The 27164-nt window shown below is 42.5% G+C and overlaps 1 protein-coding gene and 1 long non-coding RNA gene across 4 annotated transcripts in view; both read right to left on the bottom strand.

The window, feature by feature from the left end:
- Positions 1–4350: 4350 nt before the first annotated feature.
- adat1 (adenosine deaminase tRNA specific 1) overlaps positions 4351–27164 on the bottom strand; it is a 196257-nt gene continuing 173443 nt past the window's right edge. For all 3 annotated transcript variants that reach the window (XM_077515462.1, XM_077515463.1, XM_077515464.1), the window contains 7 exons: positions 23244–23509; positions 22866–23152; positions 22626–22771; positions 18603–18702; positions 18360–18446; positions 5016–5064; positions 4351–4945 (listed from right to left, as the gene is read on the bottom strand). In XM_077515462.1, coding sequence (XP_077371588.1) covers positions 4646–4945; positions 5016–5064; positions 18360–18446; positions 18603–18702; positions 22626–22771; positions 22866–23152; positions 23244–23509 — 1235 coding nt within the window. In that variant the 3' untranslated portion in view covers positions 4351–4645. The remainder of the gene's footprint in view (positions 4946–5015; positions 5065–18359; positions 18447–18602; positions 18703–22625; positions 22772–22865; positions 23153–23243; positions 23510–27164) is intronic.
- LOC144015443 (uncharacterized) lies at positions 10883–16085 on the bottom strand. Its single transcript, XR_013282703.1, has 2 exons — positions 11543–16085; positions 10883–11174 (listed from the first exon to the last, which is right to left on the bottom strand). It is a non-coding gene; the product is annotated as an uncharacterized LOC144015443 (long non-coding RNA).

The raw sequence follows: 27164 nt of genomic DNA, 5'->3' as shown, positions 1-27164 counted from the left end.
TGACAACTACATAATATCAAATTTTTCGCCGGGCCCGAAGAGACTGCAAAGTTTGGTGAGTTTTCGTAAATGTTTAGGCCCTCAAAAATGCGATCGTTTACGGAGAAGAAGAAGAAGAAGAATAATAATAATTCTTACAAAAACAAGAGGGACCTCGCAGCGGTCGCTGCTCGGGCCCTAACTAGAGCTGCGAGCAGCTATAAAGGGCCCTCGCAGCCCGGGCCACGTTGGGGTCCTTGCACGTTGGGGTACTTGCACGTTGGGGTACTGGCACATTGGGGTACTGGCATATTGGAAGCAAAATTTCTTTGAAAATGGCATAATAAACGTTTACATGTAGAATATTTTTTTGCCAGTGTGTGTGTCAAGCTCAACGGGTTTTGGTGATTGTTAAGACCTGCAAAAATCAGCGTCCTTTTTTATTTTTAGGCAATGAGTTGCCCTGATTGGTATTTTTTTGTAAAAGTGTATATACACATCATCGCTCGTTGTACTCATTGCACAATGTTACTTTTATTGTCCAAAGGGGCAATCAAAAATGAATAAAACAAAATGGAAACGTACATACGTTTGGATCGGTGTGAAGCCAGTGAACAATTTGAGTGGTGGAAACTAAAAGAATATTCATAAATGACTTAGTTATCACACTTAGAATGAGTGTACATTTTTTGTACAAAATACCGTATGTGGGGTATTTTTTTTTCATGCCTCAAGGGCTACGTGGCGCTGCATATATAACTGAATGTTGTCATAGAGATAACTTCAGGCCTTGACGATAAACATACATGTCAAGTTTGGGATTTTTTGGAGCATGTACCGGGGAGTTATCAAGCATATCCTTTTTCATTGCGAAACACAAATTTTGATGCCCCGCCCTCATCATATAGTATTTCGAAAAGTCAAAATTTTTCCCCTTGTCGTTGGCTCAGGTCTTGACATGGTCCAGGCCAAGTCTTAACTCAGTCGGATGAAACGTGTAGGAGAAGTGGGCAAAAGTCTGCCCCCTGTGAATGTGCAAAAATCGTCAAAAATGGGACATTCAAAAATTCGTAGCTCACTTCCTGTTCATTTTAGCATATGGGTACAAGAGACTTTTTTGTAGGTCTTGGGCTCCCTCATACACCTAAAAATATTCGTCGTTCTTGCTTAAACGTACAACCGGGGCTGCTTCGTTAAAGATTTCGAGGGGGCGCTATTGAGTCATTTTTGTAAAAATAGCACAATCAACAATAAAATATTGCTCATTTTACCAGGCCAGATGTGTGTGCCAAGTTTCATGAGTTTCTGTGCATGTTTAGACCCTCAAAACTGGCGTTGTTTTCTTGGTGAACAGCGCTTAGCCACACCCACAGCAATTCGCGAAAACTCACAAACTTCGTGTTGTGACATCATGAAGGCCGAAACCCTCATCTGAGCAAATATGAGGTAGGTCCAGTTAACGTGTTTGGAGAAAAACGTAGAAGAAAATTCGTAAGAAAAAAAATTGCCACTAGGTGGCGCTATCAGTTAGATGAAATATAAGTCAGTAGATGTCTTTAGGGCTGGACTCTCATCAAATGTGTGAAATTTTGAGAAGATAGGATCATCTCGGTCAAGTTAATGCAGCTTTTATTTTCACGAAAAATCTTCAGACTTTGCGTCACCGTAGCGGCCACGCCCTTTGGCGAAAAGTTACAATATTCGGTGTGGGGCATGATCAACATCTTAAGGCTTTTCTGACCAATTTTCAAATGGATCCCTTCAACAAGCTCAGCACAGTAGCTAAAAACGTAAAGTATGACATTTATTGTAACCACTAGGTGGCGCTATATGTATAACTGAATTTTATCATATAGATGTTTTCAGGCCGTGACTATTACGTTTCCTGAGAAGTTTGAGATTTTTTGGAGCTTGAACATGGGAGTTATTAAGCATTTGCTCTTTCTGGACAAATGAAATTTTAAAGGCAATATTTGATGCCCCGCCCCCGTCATATAGTATTTCAAAAAGGCAAGATGTTTTGCCCAGTTGTTCTCTCAGGTCTTGAGATGATAAATGCCAAGTTTGAAGTCAATTGGATGAAAAATGTTTGCAAAGGGGGAAAAAGCATGACCACAGTGAATGTGCCAAAATAGGCCAAAATTGGACATAAAAAAATTCATAGCTCACTTCCTGTACATTTTAACTACATGGTCCCAATAGACTTTTTTGTGCGTCTCGGGGTGCTACACGTGCCTGCCAATTTTTGTTGCTCTAGCTCAAACGTGCCGGGCTTGGTTTTTATTTTTCTACGCTAGGGGGCGCTATCGAGTCGCATTGTTAGGACGACTTAATAATATCAAATTTTTCGCCGGGCCTGAGGAGTGTGCAAAGTTCGGTGAGTTTTCGTGAATGTTTAGGTACCCAAAATCGCGATCGTTTGCGGAGAATAAAGAAGAAGAAGAATAATAATAATAATAATAATAATAATAATAATAATAATAATAATAATAATTTTTACAAAAACAATAGGGACCTCGCAGCGGTCGCTGCTCGGGCCCTAATAATAATAATAATAATAATAATAATAATAATAATAATAATAATAATTTTTACAAAAACAATAGGGACCTCGCAGCGGTCGCTGCTCGGGCCCTAATAATAATAATAATAATAATAATAATAATAATAATTTGAACGAAAAACAATAGGGACCTCGCAGCGGTCGCTGCTCGGGCCCTAATAATAATAATAATTTTTACAAAAACAATAGGGACCTCGCAGCGGTCGCTGCTCGGGCCCTAATAAAGGCTTTTTTTCTGGATATGTGACTGCTGCCGCTACTGCTTTGCGGGCAGCAGTCACATAATGACCAACCTGAGATGAACTTCCGTTCCCAAAACAATGTACACAACAATCACATACATACATACAAACATACCTTGCCTTGCCTATACAATCATATTCGCGCCCAAAGTCCCCAACTTTATTTTTTTTGCAAACTTTGCAACGAGCCGAGTGCCTTTTTTTTTTTTTTTTTTTTTTTTTAAAGAGCTCATAATTGTTAATTCGGTAGTCTTACCGATTCAACGTCTTGTCATCATTGCTCTTTTTTTGTTTTTTTTTGTGTGTGTATGTGTGCGTGCGTTTGCGTGCGTGCGTTTGCGTGCGTGCGTGCGTTTGCGTGTGTGCGTTTGCGTGCGTTTGCGTGCGCGTGCGTGCGTGTGCGTGCGTGCAAATACGTATAAATTTATACTCATTCATTCACCTAAAACCTTATAAATATCCCATTACCCTTCGCCTCAACCAGGCACCCCAGAATCCCGCCAGAGTCGCGAGATCCAAACGGTCAGGAGACCAGAGAAAAGGCCAGAAAAAAAAAAAGAAACAAAGAGAAAAGAAAGGCAAGTCAAAGCGAAATCCAGCACCGACCAAACACCTCCCGCCCTCCCCACGACCACAAAACCAAAGTCCCACGCCAACCCCGGAAGCCTCCAAACCCCAGCAAATCCAGCAAGATCCCAAGAGCCCAGAGGAAAAACCAAAGAGAGGAAGGAGGGAAGGATCGACAAGGCAGAGTGAGATCCACAGAAGCCAGTACATCCAATCCATCAAAGTGAAGTCCAGCACCAACAAGACCCCTCCTGCGTGGTTACAAAACCAGAGTCTTATGCCAACCCCAGAAACCTCATACTTCTAATAAATTAAGATCTCAAGTGACCAGAGGAAAAACTAAAGAGAGGAAGGAGGGAAGGATAGATAAAGCAAAGTGAGAACCACAGACACCAGCACCAACTGATTCAAGGGGCTGTGGGAGGGAGAGGGTACTTCTGTTGAGTTTCAGTAGATGCTGGTGCGACGGATCTGGCATGCATAAGGACCACCACCAAAGAAAGAAGCCGTCAACCGCGGTCCAGCAAAGCGAGCACTCCCCCCCCCCCCCGGAATCCCCAGGCCGCGGCAGCACCAAGGCCACCCCCAAGCCACCCGAGCGGACACCGGTCGGCGAGCCGACCCAGACACCCGGAACACCCCCGCCCCAGCCCCGGCCCACACCCCCGAGCCCAAGGCCGCAGAACGAGGCCCAGCGGGCCCCCACAGCGCCCCACCGGTCCCCAGCCCCCATCCCCCCACGACCCCCCCACACCCCACCCAAACCTGCCATCCACCACGACCCAGGCCCCACCACCCCCGACCCCCAAACCCCCGAACACACCCCGACCCCCAGCACCCAACCCCCCACCCACCCATACCTCCACCCCCCCCCAAACAAGCCGCCCCCCCCCCCCCCCCGACGGCCGCCACCCCCCCCGCGAACCCGGCCCCCCGCGAGAACCCCCCACCCCCCCCCGGAAACCGGCACCGGGCAGCAGCGCAGAGAGGGAACGAGCCGAGTGCCTATCGCCGGCTACCTCATCCAACCAGCTGGAAAAGTCGGGAATTTCGAGCCAGTTCATTTACCCATTTTCGTACAAATGTGTCTGTATGTCTGATAGAAGATGCACACCTTTTATTTTTTTTCATTTTAGACCTCCACTAATTTTTAACAATTTTTTTTTCTCATTTTCTGTAAATTGTATCTTCTGAGCTCAATAGCTTCCAGGCCATGTGACCTATTTACCCCCAAACCAATGCTGCATCATAGTGGCATGTCTGATAGAAGATGCACACCTTTTATTTTTTCATTTTAGACCTCCACTAAATTTAACAATTTTTTTCCCCCCCTGTAGGCCGCAGCTGTCTGGATAGACGAAGCATTATCATTGTGCGTCGTAAGGAGAGACCAATGTGTGCAGGGCGCCATCTTGTGGTCACTGGCAGTGTCATCAACAGGTTGAAACGTTACTGTCGTTGATTCGTAGGGAGTTGTAGGACAGTCGCCACTTACCCTGCATTGGTTGCTACTACCGGGCCTGGACTCGCTCGCCAGCAAATATGTCATCACGGGAGAGGACTGGCTGGACGTAGCGTCATCACTGCGTGTCGTCTGTAGAGACCAATGTGTACTGTGCGCCATGTTGTGAACACCGGTAGTGTCAACAGGTTGGAAATCTTACCGGCATCAATTCGGACTGAGTTGTAGAGAACACCCCACGCGGTGAAAACCTGTATCAGTTTGTCTATTAGATCGTTCAAACAGGTAAATAGCATCCATGACAGCTGTACCGTGTGAATTACAGGGTGAAACTGGAAGACCATCACATTCTTTGGCATGTGGATCAAAATAGCTGGATCTTCCTTGGTGCCGGAAAAGTGCAATGAACAGTGAATTAATAACTAACTTTTTTTTTAACAGATGTGTAGCTTTTAAATATCGTGAACATGACGACGACGATATTGCCGGTATTGTTACATCCCTAAGGGCAGGGGTGTCCAAACTTTTTCACTTGAGGGCCACATACAGAAAATCAGAAGGACGCAAGGGCCACATAATGTTATGAAGAGAAATTGTGTGTAGTCCTAAAAATTGTACAAGTAATTTATTTGTGCTTTTGCAGATTTAGAAAAATGCTACAATATATAAACTATTTTATTTGTAATATGGCAGTAGGGTTATTATAGTTTTGGAATTTTTCATTTTAGTTAGTTTTTTATTAGTTTTAGTTCTTGAATAAATGCTCAGCTTGAGTTAAGTTTCAGTATTAGTTTTTTTTTTTTTGATGTGTATTACTTGTGCACAATATTTTTAAAAAAACACACAGTGGGAGCGACGTCATCTGAAGGTGCTTTTCTATTGGCTTCTGCTAGATGATGTCACTTCTGTGTGACATACTTTCAAACGTCATTATTCCTGTTTATATCAAAATAAATCTACTAAAAATTACACCAAAGACTAAATTTTTGCTATAATTATAGTTTTAGTTAGTTTTATAAACATAAAATGTAGTTTCAGTTAGTTTTCGTTTTTACTTTATTTCGTTAAAGGGATACTTTACTTATTTAGCCATTTTTGGCAGTCTAACATTAATATTTTGCTTGTAATACATTTGATATTTTCATTATTTTCACGTACAATTAGTACCTTTAAAAACACATTTTGCAACTTGCTGTCGACTGAAAATGACATCGCAAGGGCTCAGGTAACCAATCACAGCTCAGCTTGTGAATGTCACATGACCAAACTTAGAAAACAGGTGAGGTGTGATTGGTTACCTGAACCCTTGTGATGTTATTTTCAGTCAACAGCAAGATGCAAAATGTGTTTTTAAAGGTACTAATTGTACGTGAAAAATAATGAGTGTCAAATTAATTATCGACAAAATATTAACCTTTTTATCGCTATAATGAGCTAAATAAGTGAAGTATCCCTTTAACGAAATTGTTTTTTGAACTTTAGTTTGTTATTTCGTTAGTTTTAATTAATTAAAATAACCTTTAATAGCACCTGTTTTTCAACACCCTCCCATCTGACTTTGACCATCACCAAACATTTTTGTTTTTGTTTTTATTTTATTTGAACTGAGTCAAATGCTATTTTAAGCATATGTCACGGGCCACTAAAAAAAAAAATGGACGGCGGGCCGCAAATGGCCCCCGGGCCGTAGTTTGGACGCACCTCTAATTAGAGCATAATTGACCTCTGACACCAGGCACTGTAGTCTGCCACATAGGTTCATAAATGTCACACCAGCAATAGAAGAAGTAAACAAACCATACATTGATTGACACTTTATTGTTTTTGTAAGAATTATTATTATTCTTCCGCTTCTTCTTCTTCTTCTTCTTCTCCGTAAACGATCGCATTTTTGAGAACCTAAACATTTACGAAAACTCACCAAACTTTGCAATCTCTTTGGGCCCGGCGAAAAATTTTATATTATGAAGTTGTCATAACAACGCGACTCTATAGCGCCACCTAGCGTAGGAAAATAAAAACCAATCCCGCCCGTTTGACCTAGAGCTACGAAAATTGGCAGGCACATGTAGCACCCCGAGACGCACAAAAAAGTCAGTGTAATAATCTTAGACTGTCAGATTTACTCTTTATTACAAAATCAATAAGACGACATAATTGTTTTAAAAACCCAATGATAGCCGCCACCCTGACTGCCTGGTGGAAGGCATTAGAAATTACAAACTCCCAATTGGCGCCCTGTGGGCTCTCTCCCATTTGGCATAACCCCGACTTTCAACTTAATAATCAGTCGTTCCATTTAAGCCCATGGGAGCAGAAAGGAATTACACACCTTCATCATCTTTTCTCAGATAATAAGTTTATATCGTATACAAACTTGGTCCAGAAATATGAAATAAAAAAGGGAAATTTCTTACATTATCTGCAAGTTAAAAATATGGTTAAGAAACAAATCCCAACACTTCAGGATACGCTCCAACTGCCTGTCTTAGCTAAAGATATTATAAAGCTTTCTCCAACAACAATAAAGAAAATATCAAAAATATATAAGTTATTTTTATACACAAATAAAACGTATTTACCGACTTTAAAATGGGAAAAAGACTTGTCTATAGTTCCGGAACCAGACTTTTGGACCCAAATCTGTGAAAATGTATTTAAAATGACCAAACAGACAAATTTGCAACTTATCCAATATAAGATACTTCATAGAACATATATTACACAATATATGATGAAAAAAATGGGACTCTCTGACTCCGACATTTGTCTCCAGTGCTCACAAAACACTGCCGATACTTATCTTCATGCTTTATGGTCATGTACTCCAGTGCTGCATTTCTGGACTAAAATCTTGGGAAAGCTCGATGATATATTAAACTGTAGGCTTCCTTTATCTCCAAGACTGTGTTTACTAGGTGACTTAACAATAACTGAGCTACCATGTAAACAATCTCAATCTATATTTATAGCCCTTACTATTGCTAAAAAAATAATCCTTGTCAATTGGAAAAATAAACAATCTCTAAATATCGACCACTGGTTAAACTTACTAATAAATTATATCTCAATGGAAAAAATCTCTGCCTTAAATAAAAATCAAGTATCAAGATTTAAACAAATATGGTCTATGTACATAGAATATTTTAATCTCAATTTGGCAACTTAATCCTGCCAAGATTCTGCCTGTTAACGAGAGCCACCACATCGTTACAACTTCTGTTTTCGCTGCTCCTGTATTTGGTATTTTGTATCTGATTGTTTTTATTTTTATATAGTCAGGAACCTAGTTGCTGCTAGTGGGCTCGAGCATACCACACTATACGACACTATACTCAATAACTCCTTAAGATTTATTTTTTCTAGTGGGCACTAAGCATCAACACTTGGTGTTACTGCATGCTAATTAGTCAATTTTCTTGACGCCGTCCCCTGTGGTCGGGCGGGGGTGGTTCTGCCCCCCCCCCCCCGGTGTCCGCTCGGGTGGCTTGGGGGTGGCCTTGGTGCTGCCGCGGCCTGGGGATTCCGGGGGGGGGGGGGGGGGGGGGGGGGGGGGGTGGTGCTCGCTTTGCTGAGCCGCGGTTGACGGCTTCTTTCTTTGGTGGTGGTCCTTATGCATGCCAGATCCGTCGCACCAGCATCTACTGAAACTCAACAGAAGTACCCTCTCCCTCCCACAGCCCCTTGAATCAGTTGGTGCTGGTGTCTGTGGTTCTCACTTTGCTTTATCTATCCTTCCCTCCTTCCTCTCTTTAGTTTTTCCTCTGGTCACTTGAGATCTTAATTTATTAGAAGTATGAGGTTTCTGGGGTTGGCATAAGACTCCGGTTTTGTAACCACGCAGGAGGGGTCTTGTTGGTGCTGGACTTCACTTTGATGGATTGGATGTACTGGCTTCTATTGATCTCACTCTGCCTTATCGATCCTTCCCTCCTTCCTCTCTTTAGTTTTTCCTCTGGGCTCTTGAGATCTCGCTAAATTTGCTGGAATTTAGAGGCTTCCGGGGTTGGCGTAAGACTTTGATTTTGTAATCATGGGGAAGGCAGGAAGTGTTTGGTCGGTGCTGGATGTCACTTTGATCTACCTTTCTTTTCTCTTTATTTCTTTTTTTTTTCTGACCTTTTCTCTGGTCTCCTGACCATTTAAATCTCACGACTCTGGCAAGATTCTGAAGTACCTGGTTAAGGCGAAGGGTAATGGGATATTTATAAGGTTTTAGGTGAATGAATGAGTATAAATTTATACGTATTTGCACGCACGCACACGCACGCACGCAAACGCACGCAAACGCACACACGCAAACGCACGCACGCACGCAAACGCACGCACGCAAACGCACGCAAACGCACGCACACATACACACAAAAAAAAAAAAAAAAAAAAAAAAAAAAAAAAGTCAGTGGAAGCCATTTCCTAAAATGTACAGGAAATGAGCTATGAATTTTTGAGTGTCCAATTTTGGCCCATTTTGGCACATTCACTGTGGTCATGCTTTTTCCCCCTTTGCAAACATTTTTCATCCAATTGACTTCAAACTTGCCATGTATCATCTCAAGACCTGAGACAACAACTGGGCAAAAAATCTTGACTTTTCGAAATACTATATGACGGGGGCGGGGCATCAAAAATTGCCTTTAAAATTTCATGTGTCCAGAAAGACAAAATGCTTAACAACTCCCATGTACAAGCTCCAAAAAAATCTCAAACTTCTCATGCAACTTAATAGTCACGGCCTGAAAACATTTATATGATAAAATTCAGTTATACATATAGCGCGACCTAATGGTGACAATAAATGTCATACTTTACGTTTTGAGCTACTGTGCCGAGCTCATTGAAGGGATCCAGTTGAAAATTGGTCAAAAAAGGCTTAAGATGTTGATCATGCCCCACACCGAATATTGTAACTTTTCGCCAAAGGGCGTGGCCGCTACGGTGCCGCAAATTCTGAAGATTTTTCGTGACAATAAAAGCTGCTTTAACTTGACCCAGATGATCCTATCTTCTCAAAATTTCACACATTTGATGAGAGTCCACCCCTTAAGACATCTACGAACTTGTATTTCATCTTACTTATAGCGCCACCTAGTGGCAATATTTTTTCTTACGAATTTTCTTCAACGTTTTTCTCCAAACACGTTAACTGGACCTGCCTCATATTTGCTCAGAAGAACGTTTCGGCCTTCATGATGTCACAATACGAAGTTTGTGAGTTTTCGCGAATCGCTGTGGGCGTGGCTAAGCACTGTTCACCAAGAAAACAACGCCAATTTTGAGGGTCTAAACATGCACAGAAACTCATGAAACTTGGCACACACATCTGGCCTGGTAAAATGAGTAATATTTTATCATGTATTGTGCTATTTTTACAAAAATGACTGAATAGCGCTCCCTAGAAATTTTTAACGAAGCAGCCCTGGTTGTACATTTAAGCAACATTTTTGAAAATTTTTAGGTGTATGAGGGAGCCCAAGACCTACAAAAAAAAAGTCTCTTGGACCCCTGTACTAAAATGAACAGGAATCGAGCGACGAATTTTTAAATGTCCCATTTTTTACGATTTTAGCACATTTACAGGGAGCATACTTTTGCCCACCTCCTACACGTTTCGGTCGCTTACTCCTCACAAGGGTCGCGGGGGGTGCTGGAGCCTATCTTAGCTGCCATTGGTCAGTAGGTACACCCTGGACTGGTTGCCAGCTAATCGCAGGGCACACAGAGACTAAGAACCATCCACACTCACAAGCACACCGAGGGACAATTCGGAGTACCCAATTAACCTGCCATGCATGTCTTTGGAATGTGGGAGGAAACCGGAGTACCCGGAGAAGACCCACGAAGGCACGGGGAGAACATGCAAACTCCACCCAGGAAGGACGGAGCCTGGACTCGAACCGGAGTCCTCAGAACTGGGAGGCGGACGTGCTAACTTTTGGAATTTAGATGGTGTTAATTCAGTTTCCCTTTTTCTTGTGATAACTCAGGGTTTTCACAAAACCTGCTTTCCGACTACCCAGAGGGCTGGCCAGAGAGTCAAAAGCAAAATAAATACAGACGGACTAACAGGACTAACGTTTGGAAGGAGAAAGTTTATTGGTGGAGGCACGAGGTACATTGGGGCTCAATTTGAGTAACATCTGGTTTTGAGGGGCGGGGATGAAGTACACAATCACAAACCTAAATCTATCATAAGTTTATATCCCAGTAACCTTAATGGCGATTGGGGTTACACTTGAAGAGCAGGAGGTGTCTGTCACTACGTGACCAAAGAGGGAACGCCTGACTGCGAAGTAGCTGCCAAGCTCGTTGGTAGGCCTCAGATGCCTCCTTGAAGTCCAAATATGTGTGTAGATCTGTCCTCCTGTGGACATATAATCAGGCAATTTTCATTCACCACAGCTCAGATGACTATCAACACAGACATTATGAAGTTGCAAAAGGAGTGCCACCTACACAGTTGAAAATATCCCGAAGTTCACGTATTCTATGACATTTGTGAAACCCAGACATGGGATGAAGTCATTGTTTTGCAAGTCATAAGTAAGTCTCAAGTCTTTGCCCTCAAGTCACGAGTCAAATTCAGAGTCAAGACTGACAAGTCCCGAGTCAAGTCACGAGACAAGTCTCAAGCGATTCACAAGTCCTACACTTTTAGTTTCAAGTCCTTTTGAGTTATTTTAACATCATAGAGTGGCTGTGCAGCAGATGGCTGTGTTTGCAATGTGTTACCATTGAGTTTGGTGAACGACTTCCGCTAAGCACGGGGGCTGTTTGTTTTGACGAGTTTACGGCCGACACCGCTGCGACTTGGCATTAAATAATTGCCATTGTAATGCGCCAACTCTCCCGCCGGCATTGTTTCTTGTTCCTGAAAACGAAAAGAGACTTCCTGAATTGGTCAAAAATGTTTGGGGGACTGTGTCCGCTAAGCACGTTGGCTGTTTGTTTTGGTGAGTTTATGGCCGACACCGCTGCAAATTGGCATTAAATAATTGCCATGGTAATGAGCCAAGTCTCCCGCCAGCATTGTTTCTTGTTCTTGAAAACGAAAAGCGACTTCCTGAATTAGTCATAAAATGCAGAAGAATCTCCACTCTGTGGCGTCCTAGCCAACAGCAGCCGTACTGACACCCCGATTTGTAGTGAAACTGCAGCAGAGCCTGATGTGAATTGTCATTGCACTGCGCAGAGGTATGAAGGCAAATGCACAAGCAGGGCTCCGCCATGACCATCCTAATAGAAGTATAACGAGGCCTTAACAGCTAGCTACTAGCCACGACCGCCGGAGACTTGTACCGTATCATACAATGACGGCAAAATTAACTTGCGGTTTCTTCGCGTCCTAAATAAGCTATTTAATTAATTAGCACATCCAGACGAACAAAAAAGACTTTGATACCTGTACCCTAAAATAAACAGGAAGTGAGGTATGAGTATTTGATTGTCCAGTTTTGGCCCATTTTTGCACATTTACAGGGGTCATACACGGTTAACCCGATTGACTTCAAACTTGGGCAGTATAATCTCAACACCTGGGACAACATCAGGGTAAAGAAATCTAAAGTTTTCAACATACTATATGATGAGGGCGGGGCATCAAATTTTGAGTTTCAAAATTACTACTTAAAGTATTCCCGTTGTACGTTTCACCTAGATCTACGAAAATTTGGACACATACGTCACAGCCCTCAAGCTACAAAAAACACTTTTTGAGCCATATGCTAAACCTAACAGAAAGTCCGCCAGAGGCGAGGCATCAAATTTTGCGTTTCAAAATTCTTACTTAATGAAGCATTCCCGGTTGTACGTTTCACCAAGAAAGCCATATGCTAAACCTAACAGGAAGTCAGCCATTTTTATTTACAATGGAACTTGTTGCCATTTTTGGGCCGTTTTTTGGGGTCTTATTTTAACGAACTACTCTTGCAGAATTTATCTGATCATCTTCTAACGGCGTGTTTCATCTGAAGCTGTTGAAGATGAAAAGTTATTGAAAGCTTTTTATTTTGTCGCATGCTGCTGCCGTGGCATTGCACTGTTTGCAAAGGAAAAAAAAGCCTTCTTAATGAATCATTCCCGGTTGTACGAAGCACCTAGCGCTACGAAAATTTGGAGACATATATAACAGCCCACGATGTACAAAAAAAGTCTTGAGTGCAATGTGCGAAACCCAACAGGTCCCACAGGGGCGGGGCATCACATTTGGACTGGACTGTTCTCGGCGTTTTGGCCGTGATATTCCTCGAGGGATAGTGTCGGTGCCAGGCGGGTGCGGCATGCCTGCACCTGCACAGTTTCTGTGCTATGCGACTGTCCCACCGGGCACATGCGGGTCGCTTGTTTTTTTTTGCACCAGGAAACAAGCATCATTTTTCACAGCCCCTTTTTGCTCGGCGATGAGGTCGGCGCTGCTGGACAGTACGCTGGTGAGCTAAGATGGATGGCGGTGGAGCTGAGGACCCGAACGTTAAGCGCGGTGGTGTGCGCGGGGCGTGGACTAGATGGAGGTCCGGTGCTTTGAGGAGAGGCAGTTTGGTTGAGACTGGAAAATTGGACCATTCTTTTTGTGTGTATGGTGCTCAACACAAACGCAGCAGCTGCTTGTTTATGAGCTAGGTTATAAGCAAACTTAGCTTGTAGCAACCGTGTGTGACGTCATGCATGTTGAGATCATGTCTCTGATCAACTGCTGAAAGGAGACTGATTCTGTTCTCTCTCATCTAGAACTGCTTCAAACATCAAAGCGTATGTAAGAATGGAAGAATGTTGATTTGTTGTGATTGTATTGTATTGTATTGGTGTTAGCTTGTATCAAAAGCCAAATGCCTCCGTATTGAATGATAGTTGCTACGGAAGCCCAGCGGCGCCATCTACGGAAGCCCAGCCGCGCAACCCCGCCGTCCCAGCAACGCAAAAGAAGTACATTGAAATGAATAGAGCAGTCAAATTGACGGGTGTGGAGGTAAAATACTAATTACTCCTAAATATTTTTCTGTTTTTAATACAATAAAATGGCAGTGCAGTAATGATACATATACAGAGAAATAAAAAGTCAAAAGACCAGGAACATTGTTGATCTATGTAATAGGGCTGGGTTAAACGATTATATTTGTAATCGATTAATCTAGAAAATAGTTTTTCGATGCATCGATGAATCTAACGATTCACTTTTAAATTCGATTAGACTCCGATTATCTCCCTATAATTTGACCTCTATAGCAATTAATGCTAATTTATCTCCATGAGTAAAACAATTTTCTTCTTTCCAATATATTTTTATTCAAGTTCAAAAATTAATTTTATTGAACAATACGACAAAGTGCACACAGCTCTAGTGCAATGGAATCCTACAATAAAGAAATAATAAAATAAAGCTCTCTTTTAATAACTAAAATGCAAAAGCCACAATCTGAACCAAAATCTTATCAACATTTAAAAAAAAAAAAAAAAAACAGCAGTGGTGACGGCTGCAACTTTCAAACCAACACAGCTCCACCACCACTCTCACGCTTTCTGTGTGCATCTGCTCAGGTGTGTGTTGTGTTGTAGTCATGTTGTGTTGGAGTGGATGTTCGCATCTCAACATGCTCAGCTGTCAGGCTTGCCCCTTTTTTTGTTGACTATATTTCCAGTCACTGAAAAAAGCCTTTCATATGGCATTTCATATGGATGTTGCTTATTAATAGACAGGAAAAAAAAGAAAAAAAAAAGTTTACGCGTATTTGAAGAGTGCATGTCTGTGTCAATTAAAAAAAAAAGTGTCAGCAACAGGCGAGTGTGTGAGGGCTGTGCGTTTGCGTGTGTTAAAGTGGGCAGTGGGTACATGTTCTGTGTGCGAGGCTGGAGCACAAGTTACGTGGTGCAGTTTGGATGAATGACGGGGTTACTCATTGCCAACAAGGAAAGAAAAAAAGTTGAAAACTTACGATGTCTTCTCCACACAAGAAGCTCCCGGGTGCCTCCTCTTAATCGCGGTTGTGCTTTTATGGTATGCCAAGTACTTTGCATTTTTAGGTGTAAAGTACTCCCATACTTCGGACGTCTTATTACGAGGTCGTTTCTTTTCCCCGGACTCGTATCTACTACTCGATGCTGCGGTCGCTGCTATTTTTTGATTCAGTAACTGTATCCCGTCGCGCTGCGCACAACGGAAGAAAAAAAAAGGAGGCAATTCCGCTTCTCAGCTTCCGCGTCATCATTGTATTGCGTCATTGCTAGCTTGCTTCACACTTCGACAAAAAATAAATAAATAAATAATTAAATAAATAAATTAAAAAAACTCCGCACTTTCTCCATTTTTGACCCGGCCCCTGCCGGTACACGTAGCTTGCTTGTCATGTCTTCCGGGTATCCGCAAACCACAACGATCGTTGCCCTCCATTGCTACACTGTAATTGTGCACAATATAAGTGCATTGTACGTTCTGCTTCTTTTTTTTTTTTTTTTAGCGCCCTGTGTTTTGTCTGCAAAGTAACGTATATTTGGTGGCCCCAAAAGTGACGCATCGATGTGCATTTATTGCGTCGACGTATTTTTTGCGTCAACATCATCGATGACGTCGACGCATTGTCCCAGCCCTACTATGTAAACAGTAACAACAAATCCAATTTTGAGAACAGTCAAAACTTTGGACTAGTGTCTTCGGCTCAGAGGCTGCATCAAAGCCTTCTTTATGCTCTAGCACAGTGGTGTGAAACATCAGGCCCGCGGGCCGGATCAGGCCCGCAAAGGGGTTTAATTGATTAATTGATTAATTGATTTTGTAAAGTTAAAAAAATAAAAATAAAAAAATTGTAATGCCGGAGTAATTAATGAGCCGGCCACAATCAAAATATATAAAATGTGTAATTTCACAAGCAGTCCTCAGATGAGCAATGCAACTTGTACGGGGGAATCGTCCTGGATGATTTTACACACAACTAAAAGTTACGGTTTGTTTAATCATCATTATTATTAGGGGTGTGAATTGCCTAGTACCTGACGATTCGATTCGTATCACGATTCACAGGTCACGATACGATTCGATACCGATTAATCCCGATACGAATTTATAAGTCGATTGTTGCAATTTTTTTCCATTCAAATTTAGAAAATACTATCAGTAAATTTGTACGAATATATTTATCTAAAACTTGAGGCTTATAACCGTGAGCCACTGTACACAAACAGTTTGCAATCTGTTTCACATTTGAACAGCATTAAAATAAAAATATTAAGGCTTAATGTGCCGTTCATATAACATTCTTCCATGCTCAAGGTGTGAATCCTAAAAAAAAAAAAAAAAAAAAAAAAAAAAATCGATTCTGACGATTATTGAATCGATTCGAGAATCGCGCGATGTAGTATCGCGATATATCGCCGAATCGATTTTTTTTTTAACACCCCTAATTATTATTATTTTATTTAATTATTTATTTATTTCCCAGCGCTACCTTCAGTAGTCGGAGGTCGGACCGCCAAGGCCCCCGCCTTTGGCTGCCGCCTAGCTTGCTATGCACCCGACCCCTTTGGCCCCCCTCACAGGTGGTGAGCCCATGAGGAGGGGGACCTACGTTGCCTTTTCGGGCTGTGCCCGGCCAGGCCCCATGGGTGCAGGCCCGGCCACCAGACGCTCGCCTTCGAGCCCCGCCTCCAGGCCTGGCTCCAGAGGGGGGCCAAGGTGACCCGCGTCCGGGCAAGGGAACACTAGATCCATTTATGTCTATCATCATGAGGAGTCTTCTGAGCCATGCTTTGTTTGGCCCCTCACCTAGGACCTGTTTGCCATGGGTGACCCTGCCAGGGACATAAAGCCCCAGACAACATAGCTCCTAGGATCATCGGGACACGCAAACCCCTCCACCACGATAAGGTGATGACTCACGGAGGGTTAAATGTGCTTTGTGGATTTAGAGAAGGCGTTCGACCGTGTCCCTCAGGGAATCCTGTGGTGGGTGCTCCGGGGAGTACGTGGTACCGGGCCCCCTGATACGGGCTGTTCGGTCCCTGTATGACCGGTGTCAAAGTCTGATCCGCATTGTCAGCAGTAAGTCGAATTCGTTTCCGGTGAGGGTTGGACTCCGCCAAGGTTGCCCTTTGTCATCAATTCTGTTCATAACTTTTATGGACAGAATTTCTAGGTGCAGCCGAGGCGTCGAGGGAGTGGGGTTTGGTGGCCTCAGCATTGCATCTCTGCTCTTTGCAGATGATGTGGTGCTGTTGGCTTCATCAAGCCGGGATCTCCAACTCTCACTGGAGCGGTTCGCAGCCGAGTGTGAAGCGGTTGGGATGAAGATCAGCACCTCCAAATCCGAGACCATGGTCCTCAGTCGGAAAAGGGTGGCGTTCCCTCTCTGGGTCGGGGATGAGGTCCAAGTATCTTGGGGTCTTGTTCACGAGTGAGGGTAGGATGGAGCGAGAGATCGACAGGCGGATCGGTGCAGCGTCTGCAGTGATGCGGACGCTGTATCGGTCTGTTGTGGTGAAGAAGGAGCTGAGTCGAAAGGTAAAGCTCTCGATTTACTGGTCGATCTACGTTCCAACTATTGTCACGAGCTGTGGGTCGTGACCAAAAGGACAAGATCCCGGATACAAGTGACCAAAATGAGTTTCCTACGCAGGGTGTCCGGGCTCTCCCTTAGAGATAGGGTGAGAAGCTCGGTCATCCGGGAGGGACTCAGAGTCTAGCCGCTGCTCCTCCGTGTTGAGAGGAGCCAACTGAGGTGGCTCGGGCATCTGGTTGGGATGCTTCCTGGACGCCTCCCTGAGGAGGTGTTCCGGGCATGTCCCCACTGCCGGGAGGCCCCGGGGACGAGCCAGGACACGCTATGTCTCTCGGCTGGCCTGGGAACGCCTTGGGAGCCAGCCGGAGGAGCTGGTTGAAGTGGCTGGGGAGAGGGAAGTCTGGGTTTTCCTGCTAAAGCTGCTGCCCCTGCGATCGACCCCAGATAAGTGGTAGATGATGGATGGATGGATGGATTTATTTATTTATTTTTCATTTTTGACCGACAAACTTGTTAAATACGACAAATTCAATTACATAGGACAAGGATTAGCGTCCTTATAACGTCATTAACTGAGCCATGCAGTGCATTCTGGGAACAATATATATGCAAAACAGGTCGATGTTCCATTTGCATTTGTATTATTTATGGAACAATATGATTACAGTTGAGCTCCGTAATTTAGGGCTGGCACATAAATAGCGAAAATCTGGGTATAATTGACGACAATCTTTTTTATGTTATATACCGTTGCGGCCCACTTGGTATATATTTTCCTCCATGCGGCCCCTGAGCTAACATGAGTTTGACACCCCTGCTCTAGCATTTAAAAAATAAATAAATAATAATACGTTTTTGGGACCATGGCAATATTTAAAATAGAACATTTCATACGTTTTTAGGAGCAAATAAGTTAAGAAAGGGGCACATATTTCAGTTAGTTCTGCATTACTGTTTCACAGTTCATGAACAATTTGAAAGATAAACTGCAGATTAACAGCCAGATGTTTTATTGATGGTTAAAGGTAACGTGTGATATTATGAAAGAGCCTTTGTTGTGGTACCTGAGAGAGTCAGGAAGTGAAGAAGCGTCAGTGGACGACACCAGAACCAAGAATGAATGAAAAAGTTCCAATTTACACAAAGCAGACCTAGAGGGAAAGAGCGTGCGAGAGAGCGAGCAAGAGAGATAGGGAAAATGGACACACATCCAATAATTAATACTTTAACAGAAAATCTGCAGTAAGAAAAACAATCCAATGTATTTGTTTTTAATTATGAATATTACAAGAGTACTGTATGATGACCTTGCTTTTGCTGTACCCAGGGCCTTCTTGGTCACTCCTTGTTTGAAGCCGCTGGCAGTGACGTCAAGTGGCTGCTCAGGTACTTTACACCAGCTGACAGCTGAAACCCATAAACATTGAATAGAAGATGTGATGGGGTACCGCACGAATGCTATTTTAGACCGCAAGGCCACGTGACTTGAGCAGCTTGAACCGGAAGGAGGTCAAAAAGAAGCCGGCTCATTGACGATCCATGCAAGTTGTGATTTGTTCTCGTTTATCTCCAGAAAAAAACCATGCAGAGTAAACAAAGCTGTTATGGAACTTGCAGAAATCACTCGAGACACTACAACCGTCCACATGTGAAGGATGCATTCTTTATTTGTTTCCTGAAGCCAAAAAGTCAGAGGAATAAACGTGAATGGGGATCAACTTTTGCGGCCGTCAAAAAGAGCAGTTTAACGCCAGTGAAGTGAAGCCTTTCACCTTCATGTTTGTTGGGGGCCATGCATTCATGCTCCGACAGATGACAATCCTGCCTGTTCCAGTCACTGCTGAACCGAGGAAGTAAGCATTTTATTTATTTATTTATTTTTGTTTGGCACGACCCCGACTGCCGGACGACAATAATGAATGACGAAGAAAAATGCTAAAATGGTGTGTCTTGCTTACCAGCCTGAATTTTTTTTATTATTTTTTATTTATTTTTTGTGCAAGGGTTAAGGGTTAGGGTTAGGATTAACCCTATCTGAAAAGATGTGTTTTTTTTGGGTCTTTTAACAGGGAGTACATGTGAACATTCAGCCAATTTTTGCTCCTTGCTTGGCTATCCACTAGCACCCTTTCATGGCTGTACTCGCTCCAAACCATCACGTTATGTTTGGCCGCGTGTGTAAAAGGTGTGTCAGAAAAGTTCCATGATGGGTTTTCCCCTTCAGTGTTTGATTCATCAGACGATGCGACAGATCCTGACTGAAAAGAACATTGCCATGCCTCTAATTTCTTAAGATCAAGCGTGTCATCAAAAGGTCACATTTTGAAAACCTGGTTGAAACTAAGATGGTCGCGACGACAAAGCTGTGAAGGATCTTGAAGAGAGAGAGAGAGAAAAAAAAAAAAGAAAAATCCAGGAGTACATGAAGGCTAGGGGTGTTCCAATACATCTAGTATTAAGCCTAATTTATGCCTCCACGTTTGCTCTCGCGTTGATGAACGCCGTAGGTCACATGATCGACGCGAGCCATGAATTTTAAGTGCCGCGTCGCTCGTGGCCGGCTGCGGTGCACACGTCGCCAATCCTTGAACGCCGTAGATGGCGGGGCGTAGCTCGCTTCGGATTGGTCCGTTCAATGGCGTTTTTTCTTTTTTTTTTCCTCTCTCTCCCCGCCCCCTGCCCAGATAGTTTCCGTGAAGACAACTGGCGGCGCAAATCGACTTCCTGCTCGGAGACCACGGCTGTGCATGTGGATATGTGCCTGGGACGAGAGGCGGAAAACAACAAGAACTTAAAAAAAAAAAAAAAAAAAAAAATCTGTGTTTGCTAAGCGCGTGGCTGTTGTGTTTTGGCGAGTTTACGGCCGACACTGGTGCAAATTGACAATAATTAATTGCCACGGTGATGAACTTACTCTCCCCCCGACTTTGTTTCATGTTTCTGAATTAAATTGAACTTCCTGAATCCATCATAAAATGTCGAGGAATCGGCACTCTGTGGCGTCCCAGCCATAGCGACAGCGGGACTTGGTGTGAAACTCCAGCAGACACCGATGTGTATTGCGCACAAGTCGGAAGGCAAACGCACGAGCGGAGCTACGCCATAACGTCTCCACGCGAGCCTCTCGCAGAAGCATACTGAGGCCTTAAGATTCATCGAGGTTTGACATGTGATGATTAGATTACGATTCATAAATGTGGAAAAACGGTTATTTTCCATAATAATTTAATGACAGAAACACTATCGCAGCTTGTGAAATGAAAGTGAAAGACATGCCTACCGCCCGGACACTTAAAGAAACGAACATGGTGAGGATAGCGGCAGCGGAAGTTAGTTCTTTTACTGCCACACGTTATCAAAAAATAAATAAATAAATACCCAATGAGCTTTCCAACTCATTTTTCGAAGCAAACAGAATATTGTGTTCTTTTGCCACATATACAACATGGGTACCACATGAAAGATCACATTCCATTCTTTCATTAGAAAAAAAAGTATGTTTCTACCTTATTCTGTTCTTTAATCACCATTTGAAAACAGGTCATTTAAGCAAAAATTGAAAAGAAAAAATAAATTTTCTCCACAACAGTGACTTTGATACTAATATTTGTTGTTAAGTGACGCTCCGTCAAATTAGGTTTAATGTTACAAAGGCTTTGATCATTCACGTCAGCCTTGAAAACGTTTTATTTCATCAGATTGTTTCATGTTTCATTGTAATTCGCAGCTCTAGTTAGCGGCCGAGCAGCTACCGCTGCGAGGTTAAATAAACTTGAGGTGAGTTGAGTAATCCCATACACCGGCAGCGCATTGAAAAGAGATACAATGCTGCCATCTGCTGGCCATAGTTACTGGGTGTTTTTGATTTCACAACTCATTGACTTGCACTGCACTTGGAAGTTGCACTGAACACTGATAGATTTTCTCTCCAGAATTAAAAGCTAGCGTTTGGAAGCATTTTGGTTTTGATTCAAATAAAAAAATGTCTAAAAACGATTATTTTCCATGATAATTTAATGATGGAACACTACCGCTGCTAAAAGTAGAGAAATCTGTGAACACACAAAGTATTTTGGTTGAAAGAAGTCTTATTTATTTGTAAAGGCACTTTATGTTTAATATTTTCCAGAAAATGTGGAATTCATTCCACCAGAGTAAATCTTATTTGATTGTAATACATAAATCTATTTTTGAAAAGTACTGCCTTTGAAACAATTGTTTTTGCACCTTCTTGTGAAAAAGAGCAGCTTAACTCTTTTACCGCCACACGTTATCCAAAAAACAACCCGACAGTGCCAGCCGATTTCAAGCATTTTCACTAATCTTTCAAGGTAAACAGAATTTGTGTGCCGTGACTACATAGCCATCGTGGATACCATATGAAAGATTGGATTCCATTCTGTCATTCGAAAAAAAACAAGTACATTTTCTAACTTATTCCGTTCTTTAGTAATCACCATTTGAAATTAGGTCATTTGAGTGACATAAGCGAAAATAGAAAAAAAATAGAGAAAATGAGCTTTTTTTATGATGCATTTTCTGCACAGCAGTGACTTTGACGCTAATATTTTTTGTTCAGTGACACTCTGTGAATTAGATTTAATGTGACAAATGCTTTGATCATTCACGTCATTCATAAAAACGTCCTATTTCATCAGATTCCGTCATGTTTCATTGTAATTTGATACACCGGGGAGCCAATTGAAAAGAGATACAATGCTGCCATCTGCTGGCCATAGTTAGTGGCTGTTTTTGATTTCACAACCCCACTGACATGGCAGCGCTGCACAAGACGTTGCACTGCCCACTGAGGGAAAAAAAAAAAAAAGTAGTAAACGTCAATTCACGTTTATGGCGGCATTCATTGGGATTTTATCATACGTCATTACACGTTTTTGGCAGTAAAAGAGTTAAGGGCTGTGTTGTTTTGTATGTGTATCGTTTGCATCATTCCTGTTGGATCATTTGGTGATTGGAAATAAAAAGTAATGGACATAAATTGGTTTGGCTACTTTAATAAATGAATACTGACAAATATACTTTAAAAGTATGGAGTAGCCACAAAGTAAGAAAAAAATTGGGTAAAAAAAAGATGCAATAAAAATCATGATAAAGGTGATGATCATTAGTGACGTGATAATCGCTCAATAATCAAATCCCTTAATCGTAATCGAATCGAATCGTGGGGTGCTTTAGATGGCACACCCCTAATGAAGGCTAGGAAAGTGTGCTGACTGCAGGGAGATTACTCCAAGTTATTAACTTGGATTTTATGACGCCAGTCGTGGAACGTTTCAGACAAACATCGTATGATTATATGACCACACTACCTGCCCCACAGGCTGTGATGCATCCTTGTCCAGCCTTGTGTTGGAGCTCTGTCTGGGCCCGGCTGAATGGAAATTCCAATTTCGAGTGGAGAAAAAGTGGTTGAGACACTGAGAAACCGGCAGGGAGATCTGACATATGGGAGCATCTGAACAGCACAGGACAAACACAATATAAGCGTTCTCAATAACATGATTGTCGACTTTGGGAATATTACTGTGAGCAGAAACACCTTGCCTCACCTTGTGATCAAAGCTCTTTGCATGGCCTCGTGGCTAAAGGGGCACTTTCCTACCACCACGGCGCTAAAGTAGAGCGCCTCCTGCAGGTAGTGGGACAGAAGTGCTCCCTGGAAGCCCAGCACCCCCCAGCGAGCCATCTTATCACTGCACGAAAGAGACAGAGTTGACTCTCCTCGCCCGGGCTTTACCCGCAGTAGCCCTGTGCTATGGTAGCCCAGCCCTGGTTGAAGAGGGTCAGCTTGGCCACCCGGTACAGATTTGGCTCCTGTTCTGAAAACATCATGGACCTGTGAGTTCAGCCCAGCACAGATGATAGGGCTAAGTTTTAAAGAAGCACTGTTTTTTCAAATCAACTCATGCATGTGAGATAGTACCAACATGTGTTTTTGCAGATGGGCTCTGTGAAGGCTCATCATGACGTGTAGATGAGGACGAAGGCAAGGAATATTCTTCAATATCCTCTAGTTTTGTCTGTTTGGGGGAATTTTCTTCAACAGAGGAAAGCTTGGAGTTTTGCCATAGAATAGGTAGTTCTGCTTTTCTTTTCAAGACTCCAACAGTCCCTTGATCATTCTTCAGAGACGTGACAGGAGGACACGGGTCAAGCTGCTTCCCGTTCATGGGGATTATAGATGCGTCACCACCTAGTAAACAAGAGTTGCACACAAATTTTGATGAGAGGTTCCCTGTTTTAAAATGTGATTACAGTATATGGCATATTAATTGTGATGGATGTATTTGGTCAGTAGGGATGTTCCAAAAAATATCGTCTACGATATTACCGGTGTATTTTTTTTGATGATAAAAATTTGACATATCACGAAATTGACGTGATGACGTAATGGTAACATTATACGTCTTCGTGTCAACTTGGACGTACACACGTTGGTCGCTGCTGCACAAAAAACAATGTAGGAGCGTGTGCAAGAGCAGCCAGTTCTGTGACTTCTGTCGCGTCTTCAACAAAATGGGAGTGAGCTTCGTTATGATGCTGTTTTGCTACAAGAGGTCAGATATGGTCAGATATGCTAATAAACAAAACAAACAAAAAAACAAAAAAAACAACAACAACCAAAAAACAATCGTTTTCAAATTGTGCAGGAAAACTGTTGCCGTAAACATATAAGCAGCGCGTGTGGTTGGGGGTGGACAAAAGTGCATTAGACGCACTCCTTATGGGAAACAAAAAAACAAAACAACAAAACAAAAAACAAAACAAACAAACAAAAAAAAAAACAGACTGTGGTTGGTTAATACTGAAGCGGTCACGTATTGTTTGGCCAAGATCAACAATCTGCGGTGTTTATTTTTTACCGTGACCGGTAATTCACCATCTAATTCACGTGAGTTTATGACGCTAATCGACCGCTAAGCTAATATGCTATCGACGAGAAGGCGTGCACGTTTCTATCAACGCACTTTTAGGGAAAAGTGCATATTTGTCTTATTCATACCCGCTAGTAATGTCTCCAAGGAAACGCGGCAATTTCTCACTCCTCTGATTAAACAACCAGCCATTCACGGCAAAATAACGCTGGAGGAGGTTGCGGCTAAAATAACCACAGCCTAAACAATCGCAGAGGGAAAACATTTTTTTTTAACAATAAACTTGCCTGCGATGTACAAGGCATGACGCCACAAATTGGCTGCTCCCATATCATTGGCGATTCCCCCCTAACAACATGAGGCTCAACTACACAGGAGAAAATTGTTGACTTGTACTAATCAAACACGACGTTTGTTGCCTTTTTAAACTTTTTATTCTCATAGTTGAACACCTGCTTCTCTTCCACCATCACACCAAAAACCACCCATCAAACATCCACTGCGCATGTCTAACCTTTCCCTCTGTTCAACAATAGGGGGAGCCGTAACACTTAATACAATACAGCATTTCAAATAGGAACACAAAGTTAACAATCTCCCTCTTCTTTCTTAAAAAAAAAAGAAAATAAAAAGACATCAGAATTCTTACTGATAGAAGCAGGGGCAAATAAAAAAAATAAGCAAAGTGCATACAAAACATCAACAGTAAAAGAACCCATAAATTCAAACATACAAACTACCCCTCTTTTTTTTGTTTGTTTGTTTTTTTTTATTAAAGAGGGCAAACACATTCAAATTGAACACCACAGTCCTACACTGAGTGCTTTCAAGAGGAACAGAGGTGATGCTCCCTTTTTTGTTAAACAGTCAGCTAGTTGAGCCTTTGTCACTGACCAGAGCACCTCTTTAACTGTCTTATTGTGAAGGAGTTCTTTGATTCCGCTAATGTCCAATCGCAGCCTTTTCTCTGTGACTTGTTTTGTTGATTTGAGGGCGTCATACAGAGAGTGATTGTCAGTGACACAGACCAACCCAGGAGCATTAAGTTTTGTAGTCCCTGTGGTAAGCTCAGAGAAGAGTGCTGCAAGGAAAACAGCATTGTCTATACCGTCTGACATTGCAAGTGTTTCACCAGCGAGGGTGCTCCTAACCACCCGTCTAATCCTCTTGGATTGCCAACTAAAAGGACAAAATTTTCCTTTATCTCCCATAAGGGTGATCAATGTACCACCTTGTGTACCGCCATCCGGGAGGTTTCCTAATGAAGCATCACTGAAAAGGGTTAGTTTTAAATCACCATTCCCCAAATGATGAAACTTCAGTGTCACCTTGTCAGCTTTGAGTTTCCGAATGACCTTGTTTGCATCATGAATAGATTGCACTGTGGCATCTTTTAAACTGGATGCCAAACAACACGAGTCAAACATTACATCAGGTCTCGTCTGTTTAGCAACCCACAAGATCTGTCCTATCTTAGACCTAAGTTGCTCTCTTTCAGTTTCATTTACAGGTGAATCCCTCTGTATAGCACGCGCTGGTTGGATGTGAATCGGTTGCAAGTTTTCAATATAGCCGTGCTGATGCATCTGTATCACACCATTAACAGAAACAATATCCATTCCCACATAACGGAAATTGTCGTGTTCCTCACGTCCAACATGGAATGCTGACTGAAGTTGAGATATCACATCAGAAGAAAAGTCTGATGAACCTGCCCATAGAAAGTCATCCACATGGCATGCAAGCACACCAGTAACTTTGCCTTTCTCGTCTAACCAGTAGAAGACTGCAGGATCCACTTCTGATACTTGATACCTGTGCTCTCCATTGTTTCTTTGACTCTGTTATACCAATATAGTGATGCATCAGCAAGACCATATACACATTTTTTTAGTTTCCACAACATTCCATTTCTGCCTGCTTCTAGAGGTGGACGGACATAAATGTCCCTTGATAACTCCATGCCTTGCAAAAAAGCTGACTTTATGTCCATAGAATGGACTTTCCACTGATTTTGACAAATCACGGTCAACAGCAACCTGAGGGATTCAGATGCACAAGTTGGTGAATCTTTTTGTAGCTCTTGAATATTAAACTCTTCAAAGCCTCTGGCAACGAGTCTGGCTTTAGGTACTATACCTTTGTCACTTTCTTTGAGACTACATACCCATCGAGTAGAAATACTCTTTTGGCCTGTATCTTCTACCTCCACAAAAACATCATTGTCATACCAGCTTTTGATCTCTTCCTGTTTAGCTGCATCAAATGATATGTCTTTTGTAATAAGTACATCATCATTCATGACTCCCGATTCAATGTTGAGATGATCAACACCTGACATATCAACTGCTTCCTTTTCACCGTCGCTACCATCAGACTGAATATATTGGAGATTATACCAATTTTTATACTGGCCTGTGGCTTTGCCTGCTCTGCCAAGCACTTTTGCTCTCATAGGGACATCCTCATTCCTTTTCATAAAAGTTACAGTCTGTCCCTGTTTCAACTTTACACTGTCAATGATGACAGGATTATCATATACAGCATTGTGCTCAATCTCAATTTGTGTCTCTGTTGGATGTACCCCTTCTCCTACATTGGTTTCTCTGTCTCCATTTTGTTCATCGTCATTGTCTTGCTGTTCACTGTGTGTCACATCCTGTATAGTTTCTGTCACCCTGCTTTGCACATTTTCACCCCTGATTTCACTGCAAACATTTTGTACTGCTGTACTTTTATAATAATCATGTGTGTGTGTCTTACTGAGCCTTGAATGATGCACTCTAACAAGCACACTTCCATGTCTGACAAACACAACAACTCCATCTTGACCAATAACGACCCCGGGTCCTTTCCACTCTGCACTGCACTCGTTTGTAATAGACTTTATCACCAGTTTCATATTTTTCATCTGTTGGCCTGAGCTGCTTACGCAGTGCCCTCCTCAACCTCTCTGAACAGTCAGCTTTAGTG

The sequence above is a fragment of the Festucalex cinctus genome, chromosome 3 (assembly GCF_051991245.1).
Source record: "Festucalex cinctus isolate MCC-2025b chromosome 3, RoL_Fcin_1.0, whole genome shotgun sequence".
Classification (NCBI taxonomy): Eukaryota; Metazoa; Chordata; class Actinopteri; order Syngnathiformes; family Syngnathidae; genus Festucalex; species Festucalex cinctus.
The sequence above is the reverse complement of the archived record's forward strand: the minus strand, read 5'-3'. Positions and strand labels throughout refer to the sequence as shown.